Genomic DNA, 24,891 nt, shown 5'->3' with positions numbered 1-24,891 from the left:
AGGAAATGACCAAGGGTCTCAAGGGCCCTGGACCTACCTCAGGCCTCAGCTCTGGAACTTGTAAACCCCAAACTGCGGGACAGTGGGGCAAGGGCATAACCGGGAGTCTCCTGACCCACTGTCCATCCTGAAATGGGAGTCCCGGGGGCTCAGCTCTCTTAATTGTGTTGGTTGGGTTTCCTGAGGGTTCTGGGGAGCCATTTCCTGAACCATGAACATATCCACCAACGCCGTTTCTACACTGCCACAAAGAGCAGGGTGCACACGTCTAAGTTTCTCTTCCCTGTTAGATACATACAGAATACAGTCACATTCCTTCTGTTATAGCCACCAGGAATGGACACCAGATCTGACCACCCCTGAAAGTTCCTAGGGGTTGGCCATGTCAGGGAGTGGCACAGTGTTCAGGTGACTTTGGTATCACGAAAACCCCTCCCTGTCTGCCCCCATCCTTATCTTTCTGAGACTAAATTCCTAGAGATGGAACAGGAAAGGGAAAAGTCTATGTGAAAAGTCTGTAAACTGTTTCAGAACCAAGAGGTCAGCGGCCATCAAACAACAGAGCACAGGAGGTACCCCATGAGGACATGGGGAGGCGGGAACCCCGCTCAGTCAACGCGCAGCCAAGTGGGACCACTGCTAGAGAACAGCCTGACACTTCCTTAAGTTAAAAATAGAACTCTATGTGGCCTAGCGAGTCTACTCTTAGAAAACAATGACAAGTACAGTCACCCCTGATCTAGTGGATCCATCCATGGTTGCTAAAATGGGAGTACCCCAGGCACTGGACCTGGGACAATGGCTAAGAGAACAACACCCCGTCCCTACTGTAGACTAGCACACAGACCCTTCCCCCTCCCTGAGGTAGGGTTTCTTTGTCTAGCCCTGGCTGTTCTAGAACTTGCTCTGTAGACCAGGCTGGCCTGGAACTTGGAGATCCACCTGCCTCTGCCTCCCAAGTGCTGAGATGAAATGCATGTGCCACCACAAGCATAGAGACTTTTATAAAGAGGGCATTCTGCTGTCCATCACAACATGAGTGGGCCTTGAGGATCCTAGTTTCAAAAGAGAGAATTCTGCAATATCCCACTTATCAAATCCACAGAAAGCAGGATGGGAGGCCAGCGAGTGAAGTGTGTGTCTTTAATGGGGACACAGTGTCTGTTGGCAAGATAGAAAGTTCTAGTGGTGAAAGTGGGCAGCTGGGAATGCCGCTGAGCTGCAGCCCTGGATATAGCCAGGGTGGATAAAAAACACTATTCAGACTTTATCTCAATGATAATGTCAGAAGTCTGCTCACATTTCCTCTGCCATGTCAGATCCCACCCCCACCCCCAGGTGTTTCTGGGTGTACTAAGACTGGCTGCCAGGCTGACACCTATTTTCACCCTCGTCTGCAGTTTCTTAATGCCCAGTGCATGTGTATATCACATGCCTTGGATGGGGCCTACAGTTCCTATCTAGGGACCTGGTGCCATCCTGGGCTGGGTCGGGTATCAGCACGTCAGACTTTTGTTGTGTAAGCTTCCCACCAGGATCTTCAGGTCTGAGATGTTCTCTTTCATGCCCAGCTCCTCTGCTAAATGGCGCTGCTGAAGGACACCCAGGGATGGTCTGGAGAGTGGGCTATGTCCCCTGCCTAGATCGTCTGTGTCACCAGCTGTGGCTTACCTACGCCTCTACTGCAACCTGCTCTCCTCAGCTTTCCTACGTGCTCACAGACTGGGCTGTGAGCCCAACTGAACACGGCTGGTGTTCAGTTGCACTCAGTTCACTGATAAGAAGGAGAATCTCGCAGTCTCCCACCTCTGGAGAGCCCCACTGCTTGGACAGCTAGCTGCCTTACCAGTTTCTCTCCTTTGCCCGGGATCTGACACCCTGTGTTCACTGAGCTGAGCCCAGCAAGCCTCATCCACCCCCAGCTCAGGTGACATTGCCCACTCCTGGCCATCCTCGCTCAGAAAAACAAAACAAAACACCAAAAACCTGTGGCATCTGCACCCACAGACAGCACATAGTAGGCACCCAATAGATCCACACACTACACTGGAGGAGCTGCAACTTCCACCCAATTCCTGTCTTTATTCTGGCACTGAGTTCATCTCTGCAGACGGAGGGTGACAGGCCTGCTGGGGTCGCAGCTGTTGAGACATCCCGGATGTGGTGGCCACCAAGCCTGTTTGCTCAGCCTTCCAAGTTTACCTCTTCACAGTTGAAGGAGTTGGAAGCTGTGGACAGGGAGGAGAGGGACAGGAGGGACATGGTTGTTCCTGCTTGGCAGGGGTGGGGGGAGCGGGTGGCTGGCCAGCCGCCTCCTGGAGTGCAGAGTGTGTGTGGGGGCGCCTCAGCTATGCCAGGAACCAGCCCTGTGGTTTTTGACCACAGAGCCTGGGGCGGTACCCTGTCCTTCATCCTGGCCTCTGAGTCCAGGGCCAGCTGGGACAAAGGAAACTGCACCGGGCCACACAGAGCTCTGGATGAAGATGATCCCTATGGAGAAAGTATCCCTGGGGCCTCAGAGAGACCACGTCGACTCATCACAAGAATACTGCTTCTTGGTTTGGGTATTGTTAAGCCTGTGCTTCCTGCACATTCACAGGTTTCTATTAAGACTAGTCTAACAGAGGAAACAAGTGGAGAATACATGGTTATCCTGGGCTCCAAACACCAGCTGTCTCCACAGGTGCTGCTTAGTGACACTGGACAATCCATTGTTTTTGGACAGTTTACCCTGGCTCTAACATCCTGGTCCTCTAAGCTGCTATCACATGAGAAAGGCCAAGTATGCACTCAAACCTGTACCCAGGCTTCAAGAGCATACCTGGCCACCTATACAGTGCCACCCTCCCACAAGGACCTGGATCTCCCTGGCCTCCGCCAGGGACCTCACAGCAATGCTTCCTGGTCTGTTTGACCCTCTCTGCCCTTTTCCTAACTGATGGACCTAGCCTGTGAGCAGGTGCCACCCCAGGTAGGGAGATATGACAAGATCCATGGGTCACTTCAAATCCTGAAACAGGGCTGGACTTCTTAGGATGGCAACAGTTTTCCCGGAGCCAAGAGACGGTCACCCTATTTTATAGGGGCAGGTGGGTGACAGAATGCCTCCATCTAAGCATCAGGGCAAAGGTCAGCAGGGGTTAGCTGGTTCAGGGAGCCTTTCAAGGTGTTCCTAGGATGGGGGTAGAAAAAGGAAGATAAAGGAGAATCTCAGGCAAGGGGAATTCAGGGTTCCTCTCTAGGAGGAGAAATTGGGGATATTAACAGGAACTACATGATATTTGAGTGTGGTGAACACATACAAAATAAGGTTTCCCTTGTTCCCCACGCCTAAGCACACAGCTCAGCATCCCTATCACCTACCTCTAGAATTCTCCATCTTCCCAAACTAAAGCATGATCCTATTGACCACAGACTCTCCGCCCCACTCCCCTCAGCCCCGACAGCCCATTTCTCGTCTTCTGTTGTCTCCAGAGGCCTCTTAAGAAGAGAATACTGAAGCATGTGTCCTCGTAGGACTGGCTCAACTCTCTGAATATGTTGTGCTCCAGGTCCATCCATGCAGTGGCATGTGCTTGAATTTATTCCCTCTTTGAGGCTGAGTAAGAGTATATTGTGTGTGTGGGCCACACCTGCCTGCCCATTTATCTGTGGAGGCTTGGCTTGCTCTAGCCTTTGGCTGCTGTGAATAACACTCCCAGGGATGCTGACATCCAAGCATCTCCCAGGGATGCTGACATCCAAGCATCTGAATCAGTACTTTCTAGTCCTTTGGACAACAGCTAGGAGGGGAAGTTGCTGAGTTGTGTGCAAATTTTGCATGGTGTCTCTCTGCTGAACTTTTTGAGGACCCTGTTGTTCTGACTAGTCTTATGTCACTTTGACACACAAACTGAGTTATCTGAAAAGAAGGGACATCAATGGAGAAGATGCCTTCATAAGATCCAGCTATAAGGCAGTTTATTAGTGGTTGATGGGGAGAGCCTAGCCCATTGTGGGTGATGCCATCCTGGGCTGTTGGTCCTGGGTTGTATAAGAAAGCAGGCTGACAGCCAACCATTGGACTGAGATCAGGAGCCCCCATGGAAGAGTTAGGGGAAAGACTGAAGAAACTGAAGGGAATGGCAACCCCTTAGGAAGACTAACAGAATCAATTAAACCAGAGCCCTGGGAGCTCCCAGAGACTAAGCCACCAACCAAAGAGTATACGTGGGCATGGGCTGGTCTGCAGTCCCGGGCACATATGTAGCAGAAGGTTGCCTTGTCTGGCCTCTGTGGGAGAGGATGGGCCAAATCCTGTAGAGACTTGATGCCCCAGGGAAGGGGGATGCAGTTGGGGCAGGGGGTGAAGTGAATGTGAGTGGGTGAAGGGGATGGGTTGGGGGGTAGAGAGCACCTTCTCAGAGACAAAGGAGAAGGGGGAGGGGTGAAGAACTGTAGAGGGGACCTTAAGGGGACAACATCTGGAATGTAAATAAATAAAACAATTTTTAAAAAAAGAAAGAAAGAAAGCAGGCTGAGCAAGCCAGAGCAAGCAAGCCAGTAAGCAGCACCCCTCCATGGCTTCCGCATCAGCTCCTGTTGCCAGGATTCTTCCACTTGAGTTTCTGTCCTGACTTCATTCAGTGATGAGCTGAGCTGTGGAAGAAGTATAAACAGAATAAACCCTTTCCTCCCTAATGCACTTTTTGGTCATGGTGTTTCCTTACAGCCATAGAAACCCTAAGTATGACACCTCCGACCGTTTCTCAGCAGGCATACCATCTCAGATTAGCAGCAGGCATGGGTGAGGTTCCACCTTACGTGTACCTTTCCCAAGCCTGTACTCCTAACCATCACCCCCACCCCCAATACAGCCGCCTTGTTAATGTGGGGTAGTTTTTACTCGTGGCTCGGTTTACATTTCCCTGTCTGTCAGTGACAGTGAGAACCTTTTATGTGCTTATTGGACCATCATACACCATCGCTGAAAAGAGAAATGTCTCTTTGCATCCTTTGTCTATCACTAACTTCTTGGCTTTGTTTCTCCCAACTGTCTTACTGTTGGTTTTGTTGTTTAGTATTTTACATATTCCTTTATCTAGTATGTGATTGGCTATTTTCCTATTCTGTGCTTATCTTTTCATACTTGAAGAAAAAGGATTTATTTTTATTTTATGTGTATGAATGTTTGCCTGCACATATGTCTGTGCACCATGAGCATGCAGTACACAGAAAAGTTAACCAGAAAAGGGCACCAGATCCCCTGGATCTGGAGTTACATATAGTTGTGAGCTGTCGTGTGTGTGCAGGAACAAACCTGGGTCCTCTCAAGAGCCGTTAGTGCTCATAGCACTGATTTTGGACTCCAGCTCTGGGTTCAGTGCTTGTCTAGCCTCAGAAGACCCTGGGTTCTATCTCCAGCATTGCATAAAATAGGAATGTCAGTGAACACCTGTAATTGTAGACAGGAGGATCAGAAGTTCAAAGCCAGCCACAGAGATATAGAGTTAGAAGCCAACTTGGTTACATGAGACACTATCTTTAAAAAGTAAACAGTTATAATTGATGAGATCTTCCTTTTCTGTTTTCTTTCTTTGGTCCCATGGACTCTTTTCATTCACGAAATCTTAGCACATGTGTGACGTGTAACACTGGCTCTATAAAATAAATACAAATCAAACGAGTACTGATGACAAATGGTAAGGAAAATTATTTAAAGAAAAATTTGGGGGGTAAATGTAATTTTACCATTGTTAGAGATAAAAAGCAAATTTACATACTAATGAGATGGATTGCTTGAGCTTTAACTAAATAATTAATTTTATTTTAATTGTTCATGTGGGGTGGGGTGGTATAGTATTCAAATAGCCCCAGAGGCCAGAATAGGGTGTCCAGTCCTCTGGAGCTGAAGTTACAATGGTTATGAGCCTCCTGGTGTGGGTTGTGGGAACTGGACTCTGGTCCCCTAGAAGAGCAGTAAATGTTCCCAATTGCTGAGATGTCCCTCCAACCCTAGGTATGCTTGCTTAATTTTGCATAACAAATTGCATCTTGGATGAATTTGATACTGCAAGACATAGAACATCTTTGATGTCTTTAAAGCCAGTTGATGCTTTGAATGTATAATAGTAAAAGCTTAGAACATTGCTTTACATAAATATGTGCAGAAGCTGCGTATGGTGGCACATTCTCTTCATCCCACACTAGAGAGGCAGAGACAAGGGGATCTCTGTGAGTTCAAGGCCAGCCTGGACTACCTAGAGAGTCCCAGGTCCTCCAAGGCTACACAGAGAAACTCTGTCTCAAAAACAAACAAACAAACAAACAAAAGCTGTGGGGACAAATAATTGCCAGTGGTTTGGAAGTTTCTCTGCTTTCCTCTAAGCACTTCATAAGAGTGGCTCATTGGCTCTGGTGTTTATGCCCTTGATCTACTTGGAGGTCATCGTGCCACTGATTAGAGAAAAGGGTCCAAGCTCACTCCTTTGTTACTGTCTATTTCTATCTGTCCAGTCTTTCCAGCACCATCTGTCAAAAGAGCCCGGTGTTCTTGACATACACCACACCTATCAATAAGCAGCGATAGCCCACCTCTGGGCACTCAGTTCTAGCCCCTGATATATGGCTTTCCCCATAATGGTACAGCACTGTTCTTGTGTGTATTATTCATTTTATATTACATTTGTATGTATTATCTATACTGATTCACCTATCTAGAACCAACTTGGGGTCTCCTGATAGCCTATATGAATTTAGGGTGGCTTTTGAACTTATTAAAAAAGATACCATTGGTCGGGCATGGTAGCACATGTCTTTTATCTTAGCACTTGGGAGGCAGAGGCAGACGGATCTCTATGAGTTCAAGGACCACCTCAGCTACAAAGCGAGTTCCAGGATAGCCAGGGATGTTACACAGAGAAACCCTGTCTCAAAAAATATTCCACTGTGTGATCTGCATGCAAGCATATGTGTATGTGTGTGAGTGTGCGTGCATGCTGTGTGAACTTGTGTGCACACGCATATGGAGGCCAGAAGTGGGTGCCAAGTATCTCCCTTGATTGCTCTCCACATTGTATCTTGAGCCATGGTCTCTCACTGAATCCAGAACTTTCCACAGCTAGTCTAGCTGCCACCTTGTTCTAGAAATCATTCCTGCATTTATGTGAATGCTGGGGATTCAAACGTGGTCCCGTTGCTTACAGAACAAGTGTTTTAACCCTTGAACCATTTCTCCAGTCCCCACCATTGGAACCTTGTTAGGGGTCATATGGAATTATGGGTTCTTTTGAAGAGTATTAGAATCAATATTATCTTGAAATCTTTAAACATGAATGTTTTCCACTTTAGGTCTTTAAAGTAACTTTAGATGAGTTTCATAGTTCTGAGGATTACCTCATTGATTAAATTTATTCCTAAATATTTTATTATTCTTAATTCTGTGCAAATGAAATGGTTTTCTTTTTAAACTTGATTTTTAAAAATTTTATGTGTATGAATATTTGCATGTATGCAGTACCCATGGAGGTCAGAAGCTGGTGTGTTAATCCCTGAGTCTGGAATTACAGACGATTATGAACCATCATGTTTGTGCTGGAAATAGAACCTGGGTCTTTTGCAAAACCCACTTGTGCTGTCAACCTGAGCAATCTCTCCAACCTCAAAATAGTTTTCTCAATTTCCTTCTTTACTTGTTTCTTGATGTCAGTCAACTTCTTCTTAATCAGTTCCAACAGCTCTGCGGAAGGATTTCGAGGGCTCTATCTGTAAATTGATGCTTCTGTCAACTGCGTAATTTCACTTCTTTCCCAATTCGGTGACATTTAATTCTTATTTTCATGCCTTTCTATACCCAGAAATTCAAACGCAACATTAAACAAACATGAAAGCAACTTACGTTCACTCCTGTCCTGGGAAGAGAGGTTTTCATTGCCTGAGTGTGGTATTAACTGTAGGGATTTCACACGTGACTTCTATTATGTCCTAGAGGTTTCCTGCGGTTCCTGCTATGTTTTGAAATGTGGCAAGTGCTTTTTCTGTTATCAATCGATGTGGCCACAGTTGCTGTTCTTCATTCTATGAATTTGGTGTATCTCTCTGATGTACTTTCATATCCAGAACCATCTTTGCATTCCAAGAACAAAGTTTTTGGTCATGCCGTGTAGTCCTTTTCCCTTAAGATGTTTTTAAATTTATTCTTTGAGACTCTCAGACATGTATACAACATACTTTGATCATACACACCCCTCGCCTCCTTTCCAGCTCCTCATGGGAATCCCTCAGCTCCTCCTTCCAGTGTCGCCACACGTCCTCACACTCTTTGCTGCCGTGTCTTTCCCACCATGATGGATCCCATCTTCAAACCTTAGCCAGAATAAATCCTTCCCTTCTTAAGTTGTTTCTTGTCAGGTATTTGACCTCAGTAATCACAACCCACTGTGTAGTCTTTTTAAGGGCTGCCAGATTTACTTAGCTGGTATTTTGGCAGGGGGACTTTTTTTTACATCAAAACTCATAATAGGATACTTGGGGTCTCAGCGGTAAGAGTGAGTGTGCCTTCAGCATGTAGGAGTGAGTATGGCTTTTGCAGAGAACCCTAGTTCAGTTCCCGGTAGCCACATAAGTCAGCTCACAACTACCTCTAACGCAGGGGATTGGATTGAACAGCATTTTTGGGTCTCTGAAGTCCCTACACCCCCTTTCTCTTACACACACACACACACACACACACACACACACACACACACTGAATCCTCTTTAAAAACTCATCAGTAGGATAGGTTGGAGAGATGGCTGAGGGGTTAAGAGTACTTGGTGCTCTTGCAGAGGACCTGGGTTCTGTTCTCAGCATCCACGTGACAGCTCACCACCATTTGTAACTTCAGTTCCAGAGGATCTGCTACCTCTTCTGGCCTCTGCAGACACTTCAAGCATGTGATGCACACACATACATACATTCATACATACATTCATACATACATTCATACATACATACATACATAATTCATTCATTCATTCATACATACATAATTCATTCATTCATACATACATACATTCATACATACATACATACATACATACATACATACATACATACATGCAGACACTGTCAGACATACAAGATTTCTAAGGCAGGGAAGCCCTGGCTTCATAGAATGATCCAAGACGTGTTCCTTCCTTTCCAGTATCTTAGAGGAGTTTGTGGAGAATTGTTATTAATTTTTCCTTAAACATATGGTAGATGTGCTGACCAGGTTTATGTCAGTTTGCCACACACTAGAATCATTTCAGAGATGAGAACCTCTAATTGAGAAAATAACTCCACCAGATTATGACATGGAAGTGTACATACTCTTAGCCACTAAACAAACTCTCCAGCCCCCAATTTCAATTTTTTAATGTTTATTAACTTTTTTTTTGTATCTTAACATCCAAAATAATATCAAAGTTGGGGCATCTCCAGTGTGATATGTAATCTTGTTAATTTGATGGAATTCCAACTGCCATAAAACCAAATCCCTGGGTACCTGTGCAACAGAGCTTTTAGATGAGATTTAATTGAGATGGGAAGACCCACCTGGGGAGCATCCTTCCATGGGCTGGGGTCTTGGGCTGAATAAGAGGGAAATGACAAGCTGAGCACCAGGGTTCATCTCTCCACTTCCTGACTGTGGACACCATGTGACCATGTGACCAGCCACCTCCTGCTGCCAGGACACTCCTGCTATAAACCAAAATAAACCTTCTCATACTTAAGCTGTTTCTTGTCATGTACATGACCCCAGCAATGAGAAAGGCGATAACCACATCCATAGTCTATAGAGAATGTTCCATGGTTAAAAGCGGCTGCTGCAGGAGACTGTGTGTGCACAGTTTGAGTCTTTCTCTGGATCTTCTCTGTCCTTGATCTACCTGCTATTTGAAAGTGAGACGTTGATGCCCCCCAACATCATTCCTATCTCTTCCTAAATTCTGACAGTTTGCTTCATTTTTTGATTCTGTTGTTTGGTACATATACGTTCATAGCTGTTGTACCTTCTGTTGAATTGTTGATTTTGTCAGCACATAATGTCTTTATTTGTCTCATATAAACGTCTGATCCTAATTAGTTTTATTGACACTTGAGAATGAAGTCTCAATTGAGGGACTGCCCAATTCAGAGTGGCCTGTGAGTGTATCTGTTAGGGACGGTTACTCGGTTACTCGCTGCAGGAGGGCCCAGCATTCTCGCTGAAGGCTGCTTGATCCTTTGCTGATTTTCTTGGGAATCCTTGGGAATTTCTCTTTTGCTGCTTTTAAGATTCTTTCTCTGAGGACTGGAGAGATGGCTCAGCACGCAAGCTGCTCTTGCAGAGGTCCCAGGTTCCTTTCTTAGCACCCACATGCTGGCTTAACAACTGTGTGTAACTCCAGTTCCAAGGGCTCTGATGCCCTCCCCTGGCTTCTGTGAGCACCTTCACATGATATATCTACACACATATACATACACAGACACACACAGACATACAGAAAGAGAGGGGGGAGGAGGAGGGGGTGGGGAGGGGAGGGAGAGGGAGAGAGAGAGAACAAACAAAATAAAGATGCTGGGATCACCTCTGCCACATCTTTGTCTTCTGACCTCTCACTCCTCACTCTGTCACAGTCTTTTGTGTTTAGTTGGACTTTTGATAGCAAACTATGAGGCCCTTCTCATCTCCTTGTGCGTGTTTCCTATAGATGCGTGCCTGCTTCCTTAATTATGTACAACACTTTAAAGATGTAACCATCTCAAATCAATGCCAATTTAACTTTAATTGCATGAAACGCTATTATTTCCTTCTGTGTTACCAGTGACACAGCTTTGTCTTTATAACCCAGTATACTCAATAGTTTATAATTATTTTATGTATTTGTCTTCTAGAGCCTGCTGAACATATAAATGGAGTTGTGGAGTTACAGATCAAAACTATAACAATAGTGGCTTTTGTATTTGTCCACATATTTAGTTCCACAGAAGATATTCATTTCTTGGTCCAGCTTTGAGCTGGTGTCTAGTGACCTTTTATTTCAACCTGAGGACCTCTGTAGCACTTCTTGCAGGGCAGGTCTGGTGGCAGGAGACCCTTCGGCTTTTGTTGATCTGAGAATTCCTGATTTCTCCCTAATTTCTGAAGAGTAATTTGCTCGAATCTTGTCTGGTAGCTCAGCATCTGGACCCATCCGAGGTCAACTTATGCTGTTCCTGCTAACAGGACATATTTCCTTGTTTCTTTATAAGCCTGTGATCCTTACATAATATTTTTTTGTACATGGAAACAATTTATTTTGATAATATTCACCCCCACCCCTCCACCTAACTCCTCCCTGGCCCATGCCCCTTTGCCCCACTTCATGTCCTCATTTTTTGTATTATTTTTCTCTTTCCTTTTAACCTATGGGATCTAATTTGTACTTTCCTTAGACTCTTGGCTATGGGATCACCCACTGGAACATGTTTGACCTACCAAGAACCACATCCTGAAATCCATCTTTATTAAACTCGGGTTTCCTTAACTCATGTTTACGCTAGGGTTTTAACAAATACTTCTTTGAATTCCAGGGTCTTCCCCAAGATTTGCACCTTGGTTCTGTGCTCAGGCCTCCTACAACACGGCAGTCAAGCTCAGAGTGGTATGGATCCTTGTGGTAGATTTCCAGCACATAGCTGCTTGTAGATGCTCAAAGAGATCTCCTCTAGCTCAACCAGGCCTTAGATAGTTTCCAGCTGTGTTCTTCCCTCCAGGAGTCTGTGGGCCTGTGATCTCTGGAAGCTGCTCTTCCTGCCCCAGTCAAGAGCAGGGATGTTGAATTTGCCACCCTACCTAGTGTGTGATGGCAGATGAGAGCACATGCACACAGTACCCTTCACATACTGTCTGCTTGCTCTGCCTGGCTGTGGGGAGACAGAGGAGACAGAACCCTGGTATCCATTGCCAGTTCTGCCAGCACACAAACATGGACCTGTGATACTGTTTCGGAAATGGACTCTTGATTCTATGCTTCATTTCTGGAAAACTGACTCTCTTCTAGAGCCTTGGCCAAGTTAGTTTAGGCAGCACCTTCTTGCTGTTGCCCAGATCCTGGCATTTCTGTGGAGTAAAGAGTGTGAGGTTTTCCAGTCTGCTGTTTTGTTGACTGGTTAATTCCTTTAGAAATTGTGAAAATAAAAATGTGTGAATCTGTGCTGAGGTAAATCAGTAATTAATTAATTAATTAATTAATTATTAATTATAGCCCAAACTTCCGGTGTCCACTCAGCTCCCGATGCTGACAGAACTGGGCTCCTAAAAATTTTGGTGAGAGAGAAGCTTCGTTTTATAGCAGCCAGCAGCCAACAGAGAGGTGCATCACTAGCCATAGTGCTGTGAACCAGAGACTGAGAGTGCTCAGCCCTAAACAGGACAACCCTAACACTACCCACTACTGAGGATCAGGGAACATCGTGGAAGAGGAGGGAGAGTGTTAAGAGTCAAGGAAGGCAAGGAGTGCTCAGAAAGCTGTCTTCTAGATGCTCTCAAGAACGCACGGTGGCTATGGTTAGCTCTTCAGGTCAAGCCAGCCAAAATTTTGGCATTGATGGGGTCTTCCTTACTCCTTACTGAAAAGATATTGGCAGTTGCTAGCACCTGAGGGAGGGAGAGTTGCTCTTTAAGGATGTGGCCGCTGGTAAGCGCCACCTGCTGCGTTGGATGCCCCACAGCAATGCAGGCATGGACAACATTAACTGGATTTAGTGGGTGATCATAGAAAGAAAAGAAAGAAGTTGGGGATGGTATGCTAAGGGGGTTAGAGGGGAGATAGGGAATAGATATGCTTGTATTTCATTGTTTATGTGTATAAAAATTTCAAAATAAAAAAAAAATTAAAAATGGGATAAAAGGGAAAAAAATCTTTCCTACAGAGAAACTCCAATAAGGAAAAGAGAAAGGATCAGTAAATCCTGGTGGGCGCCACTCAGGCAGAGGCAGGAAGCACGCCGATGGCCCCACATCCCCCCACAGCACTTACTAATCCCAGAGGCTCAACTTCTCAGTAGGAAAGTCCTGAGCCAAGTACAAAGGCAAATGTCCCAGTGACAGTCCGGGTGGGAGGGAAGGGGAGAGGCAGGGGGAGGGGCAGCCCTGAACGTGAGTGGGAAGGAGGAGGAGGCAAAACTCACATCCGTATCCAGAAGCACATCCAACCAGCCTCACATGGAAAAGACAGATTCGGGGTCCTATGCCAAACACCTATACCCCCTCAAAAAGGCAAGGCCAAGAAACCTAGGAGCAGAGCTGGTCAGATGGCTCAGGGTTAAAGCCACTCACTGCACCTTCTGAGAACCTGAGTTTAGTTGCCAGCACCCATGTAAAGCAGTTACAACCACCCATAAACCCAATTGTGGAGGACCCAATGCCTCTGGCCTTGAACAAAAGGAGGAGGCAAAGAGGCACTGAGGACGGTTCCCAGAAGGAAGGAACTACAGACATGCACTTCTGGGACTCTGGCCCTTTGTCAGCATCTATGACAAATGCAGCCACAGTGGCTAAGGGGTCAAAGCCTTGTAGTGGCTCTCAGCAGTGGTGTAGCCTGGCCCCAGCAGGTTAGGTGTGTTCGATACAGAGGACAAGCTGAGAGACTCAATACGGGCAGGGGTGAACAGCTGTGATGACAAACACAGCCACAGGTTTAAGTTCCACCGTTCTGAATGGTAACCCTGTGGCCAGGTGAACTCCTCTAGTGTGACCCCCGCCCTGTGTCCAAGGGGGCACACCCATGTCTACCAGGGGAAAGGCACGCTTCTTAAACTCTGGTGGTTCAGAAAGAAGGGATATGTACATATAGCCTGCGTAAGCAAAAGATGACGCAGGCAGCAAAGCACACATTGGTTAACACAGGGAAGGAGCACACGTGAGCTCCGGCTTCTATTTTTGCAACATACCTGGAAATTCAAACCCTATCAAGATTAAAAAGTCCCTTAGAGTGCCCTGTGCTATCTGTGACTTGAAGGCTAGGTCAGTGGGAGGGCAGAGAGGAACAGCCACAAACCTCACCTGGACACAGATGCCCAGGTGAAGCGTAGACAAGGGTCAGGGAGAAAGCAGCAACTCGGAAGAGGTGAGGGCGATTGTCTCCAGGATGGACTCCAGGAGTGGGTGGCACAGGAGTCTGAGAGCCAATGGATGGGGCAGGTGCTCCAGGTGTCCCAGCCACAGCCTAGTGTCTCTTACCACTTCCAGTAGGCCTACCAGAGGCCAAGGTCTTGTGGTGGCTCTCAGCAGTTAGGCTGCCCAGCGCTGGCACTGACAGGCAAGTTGGAACGTGCATAGGGTTGGTATAGAGAGAAAGGTGAGAAGCAGCCCCCTGCCACCAGGTTTGCTCAGGATTAACACAGATTGAGGGAAAGCAAACATAAGTGGGGCCTCAATGTCCTGTCCCTGAACAGAGATGCCAAACGGACAAACAGGCCCTTCCCTCCCCTCCAGGAACCCTGTTGTTGACTCGCTACCCGCGAGGTTTGCTGAGAGGCCCTATGGCCTCCTTCCCCCATGGTCCTGTGCTAAGAAAGGCACCTGGTACCAAAGCCAACTGGATACCCACACCCAGACTGCCCTGGCCTCTCCCCGGTAAGCTCATACCACCTAGCCACAAGGTCCCTGTGGTGACTGTGTTATGGAGCCCCAACCCAGCCAAAGGACACACCCATGCAGGTCTGGGCACTGGGAAAAGGGATGCATAGCCTGTCCGGCACAACAGACACGGGCCCAGAAAACCCCTCTGCTATCATGTTCAGATGCCTCCTGTCCAGGGACGCTCTCGTGTCTTGTGGCAGGAATATAGCCAGTGTTTGGAAAGGAACAAGGAGGAAGTGCATTAACTGTAAGTCCATGCTCTTGGGAGGCCCGGGGTCAGAGCTGTCTGAGGCCAACTTCTGGGTTGTCACCAGCATCATCAGGAGAAAGCCCAAAAGACACACTGTGTGACTTAGACACAAGGTCTACTGCCCATTCGTCTCAGACTCCTGTGTATGGAGAGGGGCTGCTGGCCAAAGCCCACAGATGGGCTGTCTCAGAGCTACTGCCACATCCCTCCTTAAGCAGAGTGGTTAATGTGCTACTGTCTAAGAGGAGGTGTAGGGAGTTCCCTCCTGCAGGGACAAACCTGTCCAGATGAGCCTGAGCGTGGACATCCATACACTGGGGACCTGTGAGTATGACTAGACACACCCCCACATGCAAACAGTGAGCAATGGCTCTGAGCTCTCTACAAGCAGAATGTGCAAACCAATCCAATCATCACTGCAGAGACCTTTTGGGAGGTGTGGATACAGTCTCAGCACAGCTGTTTAACAGCCAGTTCTCAGACAGCTGCCAGGGACTTCCTAAGACAACACAGCCACCTTAACAGTGTACTCAGAACAAGGGCCAAAGCAGACTCCAAGTACGTGGTTTCTGGGGGGTGGGGGTGGGGACACTTCTTCCCAGTGCCTCCAGGGCCCATAGCAGGAAAGAGAGTCTCAGAGATGCTCATTTGTGGAATCCTGAGACACAGGAGTTGCCTGCTGAAGATGAGGCCGACCTCAGACTATGGAAGCTTGTCTGGCAGTGGGCCAGTAGGTAACTGATCTCTATTTCACAGAGGAAACCCAGACCCGGCTTCATGCTGAGCAAGGCTCTGTGGGGAGGAGGCTGCCCCCCTATCCTGGTGAAGCTGGCTGGGGTGCAGGAAGAAATCCAAGTCCAGACATGGCAGAAACATCTCAATCCCTTGGGCTGTATTTCAGTATGTGAGGTAAGGTGTCTCTCTTACCTGGGAAATGTCAGAGGCACGGGCTTCTCTGGGTGGAAGACAGAGAACGGAGCCAGAGTGTGAGTCGTGTGAGGCTGTCCTAGATGCTTCTGCGTCCCCGTCCCCCCCCCCCCCCAGTGTCCCCTGCTCAGGCTAGGATCGCTGGAGATTGTGCCTCTAAGGCTGGAACCCTTTGTGCTCTTAATGGGGAAAGCAGGCTGAGACACTACAGAAGGATTATTTTCAGGTGAGTCTGAGCTAGGCACAGGCCTGGGGACCTATTGATGGTGACATGGTCTTGGTGACTGCTTGCTGGCAGCTGACTTGTACAAGCTGTTGTCTTGAAGGAAGATGGGCTTACACTTGGCTATATCAGTTGTGATCTGTCTTGAAGATGTTGGCATGCCTATACTCTACCTGATATCCCCACTAGGCCCCAGAAATCTATCCCTCAGCAATGGGGACCTCAAGTGTAAACCTAAGCATGACGTATTAGGTGGGCTTGGGAATCTGAATAGCCTTTCAGGGAAGGGGTAGGGTAACTATGGAAGCTTGTGGTCAAACATGTCTGCACATGTCTGCTCAAGGGTCCACTCCTGATCATCTTGGGACTTGTAGACAGCAGAACTTTTTGCTTGCCTGTAAACGCACTACGGATTCTCTCCTCACTTCTGGGCATAGATACAGCCTCAAGTATCAACCTGTCTTTATCACCACAGGTCAATTAGAGTTAGGCCCTGGGACTTGAAGAGGCCTCTCACCCCTGACCCTCAATGGACCACACTTCCCTCCTAGCTTTGTGCTGCTCATAGAGACCCCTGGACAAGTGTTCCCCCAACCTTTGCCTTCCCAGGACGGTCACGGGGACCGTGCTCTGGCCTCAGACCAAGCAGATGCCCCACTGTGGGTAAGAGCAAGGTGCCACCTGGGTGCTAGGTGAGGGGTCAGGAGGAGCCTACCCAGCCTTCTGTCCACCCTGCTCCCTACTTTGGAAGCACCTAAAACGTGGAGGGTGGAACTCCACCCTGTGCCTCCTACAAAGCTCTTAAAGTTAGTCCTACTTAAGACTAACCAGAGTATCCGGGGCCTTGGTCAGTTGTCTCAGCAGTAAAAGGTTTTCTTGCCCCCTTCCATGAAAAGTCCAGGTGTGGGGTCAAGGGGCTACCCCTGTGGTCAGGGTGGAGACTACCACCAAGATGTGTGTAGGCTCCTGTCCAGGTCTTTGGCTCTTTCCAGAAACAATGCATTGCACAATCTGGCTGACCCTGCAGTGGGCAGGGTGTGCAGGTAAGGAAGGCAACCGTTCCCACCCTGGAGCATGAGATCCGATTTCCTCCTGCCAGCACACCTGCCATGGTTCTGGGCAGTAGTGACGAGGAGGGAGGACCTCAATCTCTGGGTACTCCAAGAGCCAGGGGATTAGTGACCACTGCACCACCCCACTGAGAGGAAGAGGCGGCTCTCTGGGATACCTGATCCTCTCCAGGGGCAATGACACTGATTAGGGACTGGTGGCCACTGGTCAGTGGGGTAAGCAGGCAGCAGAGTAGGACCTGCAGAGACAGCCAGCCTCAGGGGTCACGGGATATGCTTCTTGCCTGCACAAAAGGTCACAGTGTCTCAACCAGGAAGTGTTCCTCTCAGCACTGGTCATGGGTAGGAATCAAGCCCAAAGCAGGCCATACCATCGGAAGTAAACAGCCCCAGCAAGCAGGGCAGCTGTAGGGCTAGGGAGAGTGTTGGGAACCCTTAATATTATGCTGATAGGACTTGTCTGCCCAAAATCCAATGCCAGGCAGATTGTGAGACCTGACATTGGGACAAAACCTTTTGTGAATTGGGGCCTGATAGGGACTAGAGATATCTCTGATTTCCTAAACTTGGAGATTACATTCAGGCAGGATGGACCTGAAGGTATCTTGGCCTTGACTGGAAGGGCTGGCAGACAGGTAGAAGGACTGTAGTTCTCCAGCTGAGCCCAGAGCTTTCCTGTCCAGTGAGCATGCCTGGGCAGAATAGGAGGGCTGTTCTTACACGTTCCCTTAGACTCTGGGACACTTCTGTCCCTTCTACAGCTTCAGTTCTCCTTCGTGCTGTCCTCAAGGGACAGTCTACCCAAGAACAAGAGCCCAGATCCACAACACTACAGAGGTGCAGAACTGGGCTTGCTCCACTTTATGGTGGCTTTGAGGAACACAACTGAACACCAGAAAGCTGGTTTCCCAATTGTCCAAGAAGGGTTGCAGGCTCCTGGCATCCCAGACTAGACCCAGCTGAGCCTGGTTCTTATATATGAGGCAGCGTGACACAGAAGCACTGGACACCAAATCCCTGGAGGCTGAGCTTGGACACATGAGTCCGGGTTCCTGTGTAAGTCATGTTTGCTACCAGCATGCTGCCTTGCTGGGTGAGACAGAGACCTACGTGAGAACTGTGTTCCTCTCCTCACCTGACCACACCACACTCTACCCACTCCATGCATGTCCAGTGACCACAGGTCTGAGGTTCCCACCCCCCTGAGCCCCAGTGTGCCCCCAGGGATCCAACGAGGTCTAACTGTTTATCTCCTGTCCTATCAAGTTATAGCTCCAGCTTCCTAGCAAATGTCTAAGTCCAAAAGGCTGACATCTCAGCCTCTGCTCCTAGTGTCCGCTCTAAGAATATTTACCCTGCTGCCCTCCATGTGTCTGCTCTTGATGAGGTCTGGAGCAGCTGAGCACTAGAGGATGGAACGGGCATGATCCTATCCTGCCCCTGGGAGATCCAAACTTGCATGGCTCAGCCTGGTCACCACTAGGTCCCCCTCATCCATTCATGCACTGATAAGCTTAACCATTTACCCACTCATTTAATCAACCACTTGGCTCTCTGTGCCTTCTTCTACTCGCACATTAATCCACTCCTTCATTCATTCATTCATTCATTCATTCATTCATTCATTCATCCACTGGCTCACACACTCATTCACCTGTTCATTCATTCACTAATTCACCCACCCACCCATTCATTCATTCATTCATTCACTCACACGCTCACTCAGCCACTCGCTTCCCCATTTATTCACTCATTTTCCCACTCATTCGGTCACTTACTCATTCATTAATTCACTCACTCATGCATTCTTTCTCTCATTGTCCCCTCCCAGGATGCTTCTGACTCTGAGCATTATCCAGGCTCTCGTTAGCTTCTGTGTAGTGACTGTCACTTATGGGGAAATATTCTCTCTAGGAAACAGAGGCAGAGGACTCCCCAGTAGCCTTCACTGGGCTTCCAGACCCCTAGTGAACAGCCTGACATATAAGCTTCCTGGAGTGCAGGCCTGTCCTTGTTCAGTTCCTATATCTATAGACATGATTGTTTGTTTTAAGAAAACAAAACACACACACAGAGAATCCATAAATGCTCTCGAGTATATTTATAAAACATATTGGTCATTTCCTTGGATTGGGGGGGGGGTCATAGGTGCAGGTCTGAGGTGAAAGTGAGGCCAAGCAGATGATACCTGCATCCAAGTGACTGTCATTCATGGGACCCTTGGGTGATCATGAAGTTCTTTCAAAAGGAGCCCGAGACCACCATGTCTCCACCTAATCAGTGGAGAGGGGCCTCTCCTACCTCCAAGACCATCTGGGGTCGATGTCCCTCTTGAAGAGGAAGCGGCAGGTAGGTAGAATTCAAGCCACTTTCTGGCCTCGGGAGGACCTTTTGGTTGGGACAGCAGCAGTATTCAGTTTACTGGAAAGGCCCAAGCATGTCCTCGCTGACCCTGAATGCCAACTGCTGGCCATGTTCCTCACTTTCCTTGGACTTGAACTCTTGTTCTGAGGACTCTGCATGGCTTGTGTCCCCTAAAGCATGGCACTGCTGGCCCAGGCAGCCACACTTCTCAACCTGGGTGTAGCTGAAGGTCTGACTGGAGCCATCATCGCAGCGCAGAGTCACATTCCTCTGAGAGGTTTGCAGCTCCTGGCAACACTCACATGTGTGCTCTACCTTGTTGGCCTCCAGGGAGTACCTGTGGGTAGATCTGCTCAGCACCCAGCCTTGCTGGGAGCTGCCTGAGTATGCCACAGGTTCTGTGTCCAGCTGGCACGGTGCCAAGCTCCTGAGGTCCTTGTCACCCTTGTTCAAGACCCTATCAGCTTATTTGCCAGTTGCCCTGGGGCAACTGTTTCTGCTACAGCTGCCCTTGGCCACCAGGTGTCCTAAGTCCACAGTTGGGTGCCCAGCAGGTCCCTGCTGAGTCCCTTGGATGAGATACTTCCACAAACGTTCCGCTTTAAAAGTAGTCAGTACTGCCCAAGGAGCTTGGAACCCTGTGGATGCTACCTTGGAATCCATGAGTTATCAGTAACAGTCTAGAAGCTCTGAACCCTCTTTCTCACCCTCCTGGTTCTGCCTGTCTGCCCTGCACCCCATCCCACCCCTGCCGCCAACTCCATCTCTGAATACTCCCTGGGCTCTCTGGGGCCCATACATACATGGAGATGCTGTCCCCGCAGTTGCCTTGGCAGTAGGAGATGCTCACTGGGCCCTCAGAGCTGCAGTTTTGCTGACGGATGATCTGCTGTCTTTGGTGCACCGTACATTCTGGGAGGACAGGAAAGGAGGCAGAAGGTAATTGTCTGTTCAATAACTCCCTGGGTGCCCCAGGCTGGGATCAACTCCTTCTTTGTCAAATCCCCACTTACTCTGCTGGTTAGGTAAGGGACAGTCATAGCAGCATCCGTCTTCTCTCAGCTGAGCCTGGCCCTGTGCCAACAATGGGCCATTGTGAATGTCAGGGGCAATGAAGCATTAAGAAATGGAGGAATGAGACATGAGGCCAAAGACAAACAAGAGTAGGAAACCCTTCCACTGGTGAGGAATGCCTGCTGGTCGTGCAGCCCTCCCCATCACCCTGGGGGTTGGGGGGAGCTGCCCCCTTGGCTGGAGCGGGGAAGCCCGAACTTTACCTGCGGACAGTTGATCTTGGGACACTCTGTCTTCATTGTCACGACCATGAGTACATCTTGGAATTTCTCACACTTATGAGTCACACACGGGTTCCCAGGTTCTGCCCATAACTCACCAGGCTGCAAGGAGGCCCAGGCTGCATAATGAGTGCCTATCCTCTGTTTTCTTACAGCCTACTAGCTTCCAGGGAGACACTGGCACAGGCCAGGTGTAAGTCTTCGAGATATGGCTTCCCAAGAGCCCCCAAGGTTCTAGGACCCTTTCTACTCAGCCTGGAATCCCCAGGATCCCGCCTGATGACCCCTGAGCCTCCATAATTTAGGCCACTCAGCATCTAGTACCCCCAGAGCCCTAATGGTTCTGTTCACAGATGCTGTCCATTTCGCGTTCTTTACCTAGGCCAGGGGCTTTGAGTAGTTTGGTGAGTGTTGTGACTTTGCCCCAGCCTGTGTGGAACCTTTGCAGAGCCTGTGGTCTGCTATTCCCAGCATCAGTCCCCCTTCCTGAGGTCACCTAGCACGGTCCCAGCTACTTGCCTGGTAGAAGTAGGTAGAACCACTGTTGTTTTTAAAAGGGCAGGTCTTCGGTATACACTTGCCACAGCACTGCCCTGGCATGGCCTGGTACTCAGAGCCCTGCAGGGAGAATGGTGTGCCGCCTGAGTTCGGGCCATTGGCACAGGCTGACGAGAGCAGAAATGGGGCCAGTGCTCACCTTAGGACACTGGGTGTTACAGAGCTCAGTCTCACAGCTGACCATAAAGACATCGGAAAGGGGATTGCTGGAAACCTCACACAGGCATCTCTCACATAGGCTGGAGGAGACCACGTCACCAGGCTGGAAAGAGTCCCGGCTGGGCATTAGTGGGCTCAGGCTTGAAAGAGACCTTACCTATACTCTGACCAGTTACCCTGGCTGCCCACCAGGCTGACCCATTCCCTTGGTGTTACTTTACTGTGAAGAGACAGTGATTCAGGTGCTGTCACAGGACAGAACCTATAACTCTGTCTCTATGTCAGGAGACCCAGGATACCACATACTTGGGTAATGGCATGGAAAAGTTGAGCTGAGGTATTGGGGTGCTGGCGTGCCCAGTATGATTTCAGGGAGCAGAGAGATTCTAGAATCCTGATGATCCCAGACACCAGGTATTGGCAGCTTCCAGGGTACTAGGGCCAACTTTAACTGCACTGCTCTGAGCTATGTCCACAGAAGCTTGGGTCATTGGTCTGGGCAGGTTCTAGAGAGGCTCAAGCTCTCCTTGGCTTCTCAGTTGTCCACCTGAGCTCCAAAGGGCTGGTGTGTAACCCCAAGTGGGAACTCAGTCCCTTTAGGCTCTAAGGCCTGAACACCAGTGATTCCTACCTGGTAGAGAGTCCCGTTGACTTCACAGCCCTTCTGACCTGTGCAAAAGACATACAGGCTGTAGCCTAGGCCTTGCAGGGCACAGCCTGGCTTCTGCACCAGTAAGTTCTGCTGCTGATACTGGTCCACAGCAGGCTTCCTTCCCACCAAGGGCAACCACTCATCTCCAACCACCCATAGCTTCATCATTCCCGGGGGAATTCCAGACCCCAGTGTGGCTTGGTGCAAAGGTTAGGGGCACTTACTGCTGCAGTTCTGGGTCGGGCAGCAAGCTCCCTCCTCGTATGTGACTATCAGGCTAGAATTCTTCGGGCAGTGCAGAGGCGGAGGGCAGTGGCTGGAGTTGCAGGCTGTGGGTAGAGAGAGCTCTCAGGGGCTGGGTTTCCTCTATATATGCTTCTCTTCTGCTCTAAGTGCCCATCCCCCACGCCACAGGATGCCATGGCAGCCCAGAACCCCAGGAGCAGGCTCTCCAGGCTGAGCAGAGGAGTCTCTACCACACAAACTTAAAGAACACCTGCTAGGAGATTGTCAGACCTGGACACAGGTCCCTCAGGCAATGTGCAGAGCCTGGGAGGGCATGGCTTCTCCTCCCTGACTCCTGAGACCATGTATGCAGAGCTGACTGCTGACTTGGCACACCTCAAGACAGTCCTACCCACGGGTATGGTGACAGTAGCAAAGGCTCACCACAGCTGAACTGGGGACAACATTGGCCAGCCTCCAGGGCTACAGGCACTGGCACAAAGCCAGGCTCTGGACAGGTGGGCTGAGGACAGGCCTTCTTTTGGCAGGTTAGCGTGGCTTCCTTACAGATGCAGTCCTGGCAGTCGATGCTAATGGTGTGACCCGGCTGTGGAGGAAAGATATATGAACCTGACCTGTGCATGAAATGCTCATCCCTGGGGCAGCTGTAGCCAAGGCTCATGTTCAGGCCCCACATGTGCTGAGGTGCTGTGTAGCAAGCCTGGAGAGAGGGCTTCAGAAGTGCAAGGCCTGAGGCACTACAGGCCAAGCATGGCGGCCAGGAGCTGAGGCGGGAAAGGGGCTTCATTTTGTGAGCAACCCTTCCCTACAACTCATCACATATCGCTTCAGGGAATAAGGAGTTCCAGGAAAGAACAGGGCTGACCTGTCCTCATGAGACACCCAGCAGCTCCAGAACACAGGCAAGGCAGGCTCCAGGGAAGAAGGCCTTCCTGGATCCTGTTGGGGACACCAGACTCTCCCTGCCTTCATCTGGTCTTTGGAACACTAAGGAAGACCCCCCCCCAAACCCCAGCCCTACACTGCCTTTGTTTTCAGGATCCCCCTCCAGCCTTTCTGGTCCTCAGAGACCATCACCATTTATACGTACCTCCACAGGCTCCCCACGAGGCCCCAGACACCCTGTAGAGAGGAATTCTGTCATTTTAGATGGCCACAGGGATAGGGCAGGAATAGAACCCATTGGTCACCATAGTGGGCTCTGGGGTCAAGCCACATCCTGCCCCTCCAAACCCACACTCCATGTCCTTGGGGACATACATTGGCAGGAAGGCACGCAGATTGAGTCATTGGTACTGAAAAGTGTCGTGCTGTCTGGACAGAAGCAGCCCTCTGTCTTGGGACCAGCCTCTTGAAGGGTCCTGTGAAAAACAGAATTGGTGGGTCCTTCACCCCCAGGTAAGAAAGAGCCCAGCCTTGGAGAGCCAAATGGCAGAATTGGGTACCCAGGGTTTGTCAGTCCTGCGAGCACTATGCTGACACTTACAGGCTTGGGCTGATGCTATCATCCCTGTAGCAGTAGTGAGGGTTGGATGGGCCACAAGGCTGGTATACTTGGTTATCAGGGCACGTGAATGCTGCGTGGAGAGAGAGTCACGCCTGAGAAGCCATTTCAAGGTCCCACTTCTGGGCTCCTCTAAGCCCCAGCCATTGCTGAGTACTGACACCCGCTCAGAAGCCTTCAGTGGCTATTGCTAACCTCGAATTCCTCTAAGTCAGTGGTCTTCAACCTTCCTAACGATATGGCCTTTAACATAGTTCCTCATGTTGTGGTGACCCGCAACCATAAAATTATTCCTCTGCTACTTCGTAACTAAACTTTTGCTACTCTTTTGAATCATAATGTAAATATCTAATATACAGGATATCTGATATGTGACCCCTTGATCCACAGATTGAGAACAACTTGTCTAGGTCCTTAGTGCTATTGTTCGTCTAAGACAGACAACACCTCAAGCCCTAAATCCAAAGACACCTTAACTTGACAAACCCCCTTTCTCACAACAAGCCCAAAACTTGGAGTCTTTCCTTCCAGGGAAGACTGGTCCTGAGTCTGGCTGTCCTTCTCCTTACCTAGGCTATCTGCCCAGTGACCCTAAATGCTCACGACAGAGGACAGGAAGGTGAGCTGGCTGGGCACTCACAGCAGGTGTTGTTGGTTTGGCTTCTCCAGGGAATGCACACGCCTTGGGCTGCACAGAGTGATGCATAGAGCTCTAGGCCTGAGCATACAACCTCCAGGTCCAGCATGTGGCAGTAGTCAAATAAGCAGCCTTGATAGAACTGCAGCGGGGGGATGACGTCATGGCAGAGCTTGAAGGTACTGTGAGTGGGCAGAGACAACCGTGGTGGTGTATACATCCATTCTAAGTTAACTTGCCACCCAGAGGGCAGCTTCCAGATCTGTGATATCCCCTTAGAGGCGAGGTCCTGGGCAATGACTCAGCACCTATGAGGCTGTCTCCCAAGGGCATCCCACCTCTGTGTGTGCCAGAAAAGGTATCAGCCAGAGCATTGCTTCCTGCAATGTCACTCTCC

General features: G+C 49.1%; 1 protein-coding gene across 3 annotated transcripts in view; it reads right to left on the bottom strand.

Moving 5' to 3' along the window:
- Nucleotides 1-19,156: 19,156 nt before the first annotated feature.
- Muc5ac (mucin 5, subtypes A and C, tracheobronchial/gastric) overlaps nucleotides 19,157-24,891 on the bottom strand; it is a 30,270-nt gene continuing 24,535 nt past the window's right edge. For 2 of the 3 annotated variants that reach the window (XM_006508499.2, XM_006508500.2), the window contains 13 exons: nucleotides 24,498-24,676; nucleotides 23,840-23,930; nucleotides 23,614-23,714; nucleotides 23,444-23,475; nucleotides 22,777-22,939; nucleotides 22,332-22,436; nucleotides 22,087-22,124; nucleotides 21,436-21,558; nucleotides 21,258-21,356; nucleotides 20,721-20,840; nucleotides 20,457-20,517; nucleotides 20,247-20,355; nucleotides 19,167-19,780 (listed from right to left, as the gene is read on the bottom strand). In XM_006508499.2, coding sequence (XP_006508562.1) covers nucleotides 19,498-19,780; nucleotides 20,247-20,355; nucleotides 20,457-20,517; nucleotides 20,721-20,840; nucleotides 21,258-21,356; nucleotides 21,436-21,558; nucleotides 22,087-22,124; nucleotides 22,332-22,436; nucleotides 22,777-22,939; nucleotides 23,444-23,475; nucleotides 23,614-23,714; nucleotides 23,840-23,930; nucleotides 24,498-24,676 — 1,504 coding nt within the window. In that variant the 3' untranslated portion in view covers nucleotides 19,167-19,497. Of the gene's footprint in view, nucleotides 19,781-20,246; nucleotides 20,356-20,456; nucleotides 20,518-20,720; nucleotides 20,841-21,257; nucleotides 21,357-21,435; nucleotides 21,559-22,086; nucleotides 22,125-22,331; nucleotides 22,437-22,776; nucleotides 22,940-23,443; nucleotides 23,476-23,613; nucleotides 23,715-23,839; nucleotides 23,931-24,497; nucleotides 24,677-24,891 lie in introns of all 3 variants that reach the window. The other variant, NM_010844.3, reaches the window with a different exon arrangement.

The sequence above is a fragment of the Mus musculus genome, chromosome 7, assembly GCF_000001635.26.
Source record: "Mus musculus strain C57BL/6J chromosome 7, GRCm38.p6 C57BL/6J".
Classification (NCBI taxonomy): Eukaryota; Metazoa; Chordata; class Mammalia; order Rodentia; family Muridae; genus Mus; species Mus musculus.
The sequence above is the reverse complement of the archived record's forward strand: the minus strand, read 5'-3'. Positions and strand labels throughout refer to the sequence as shown.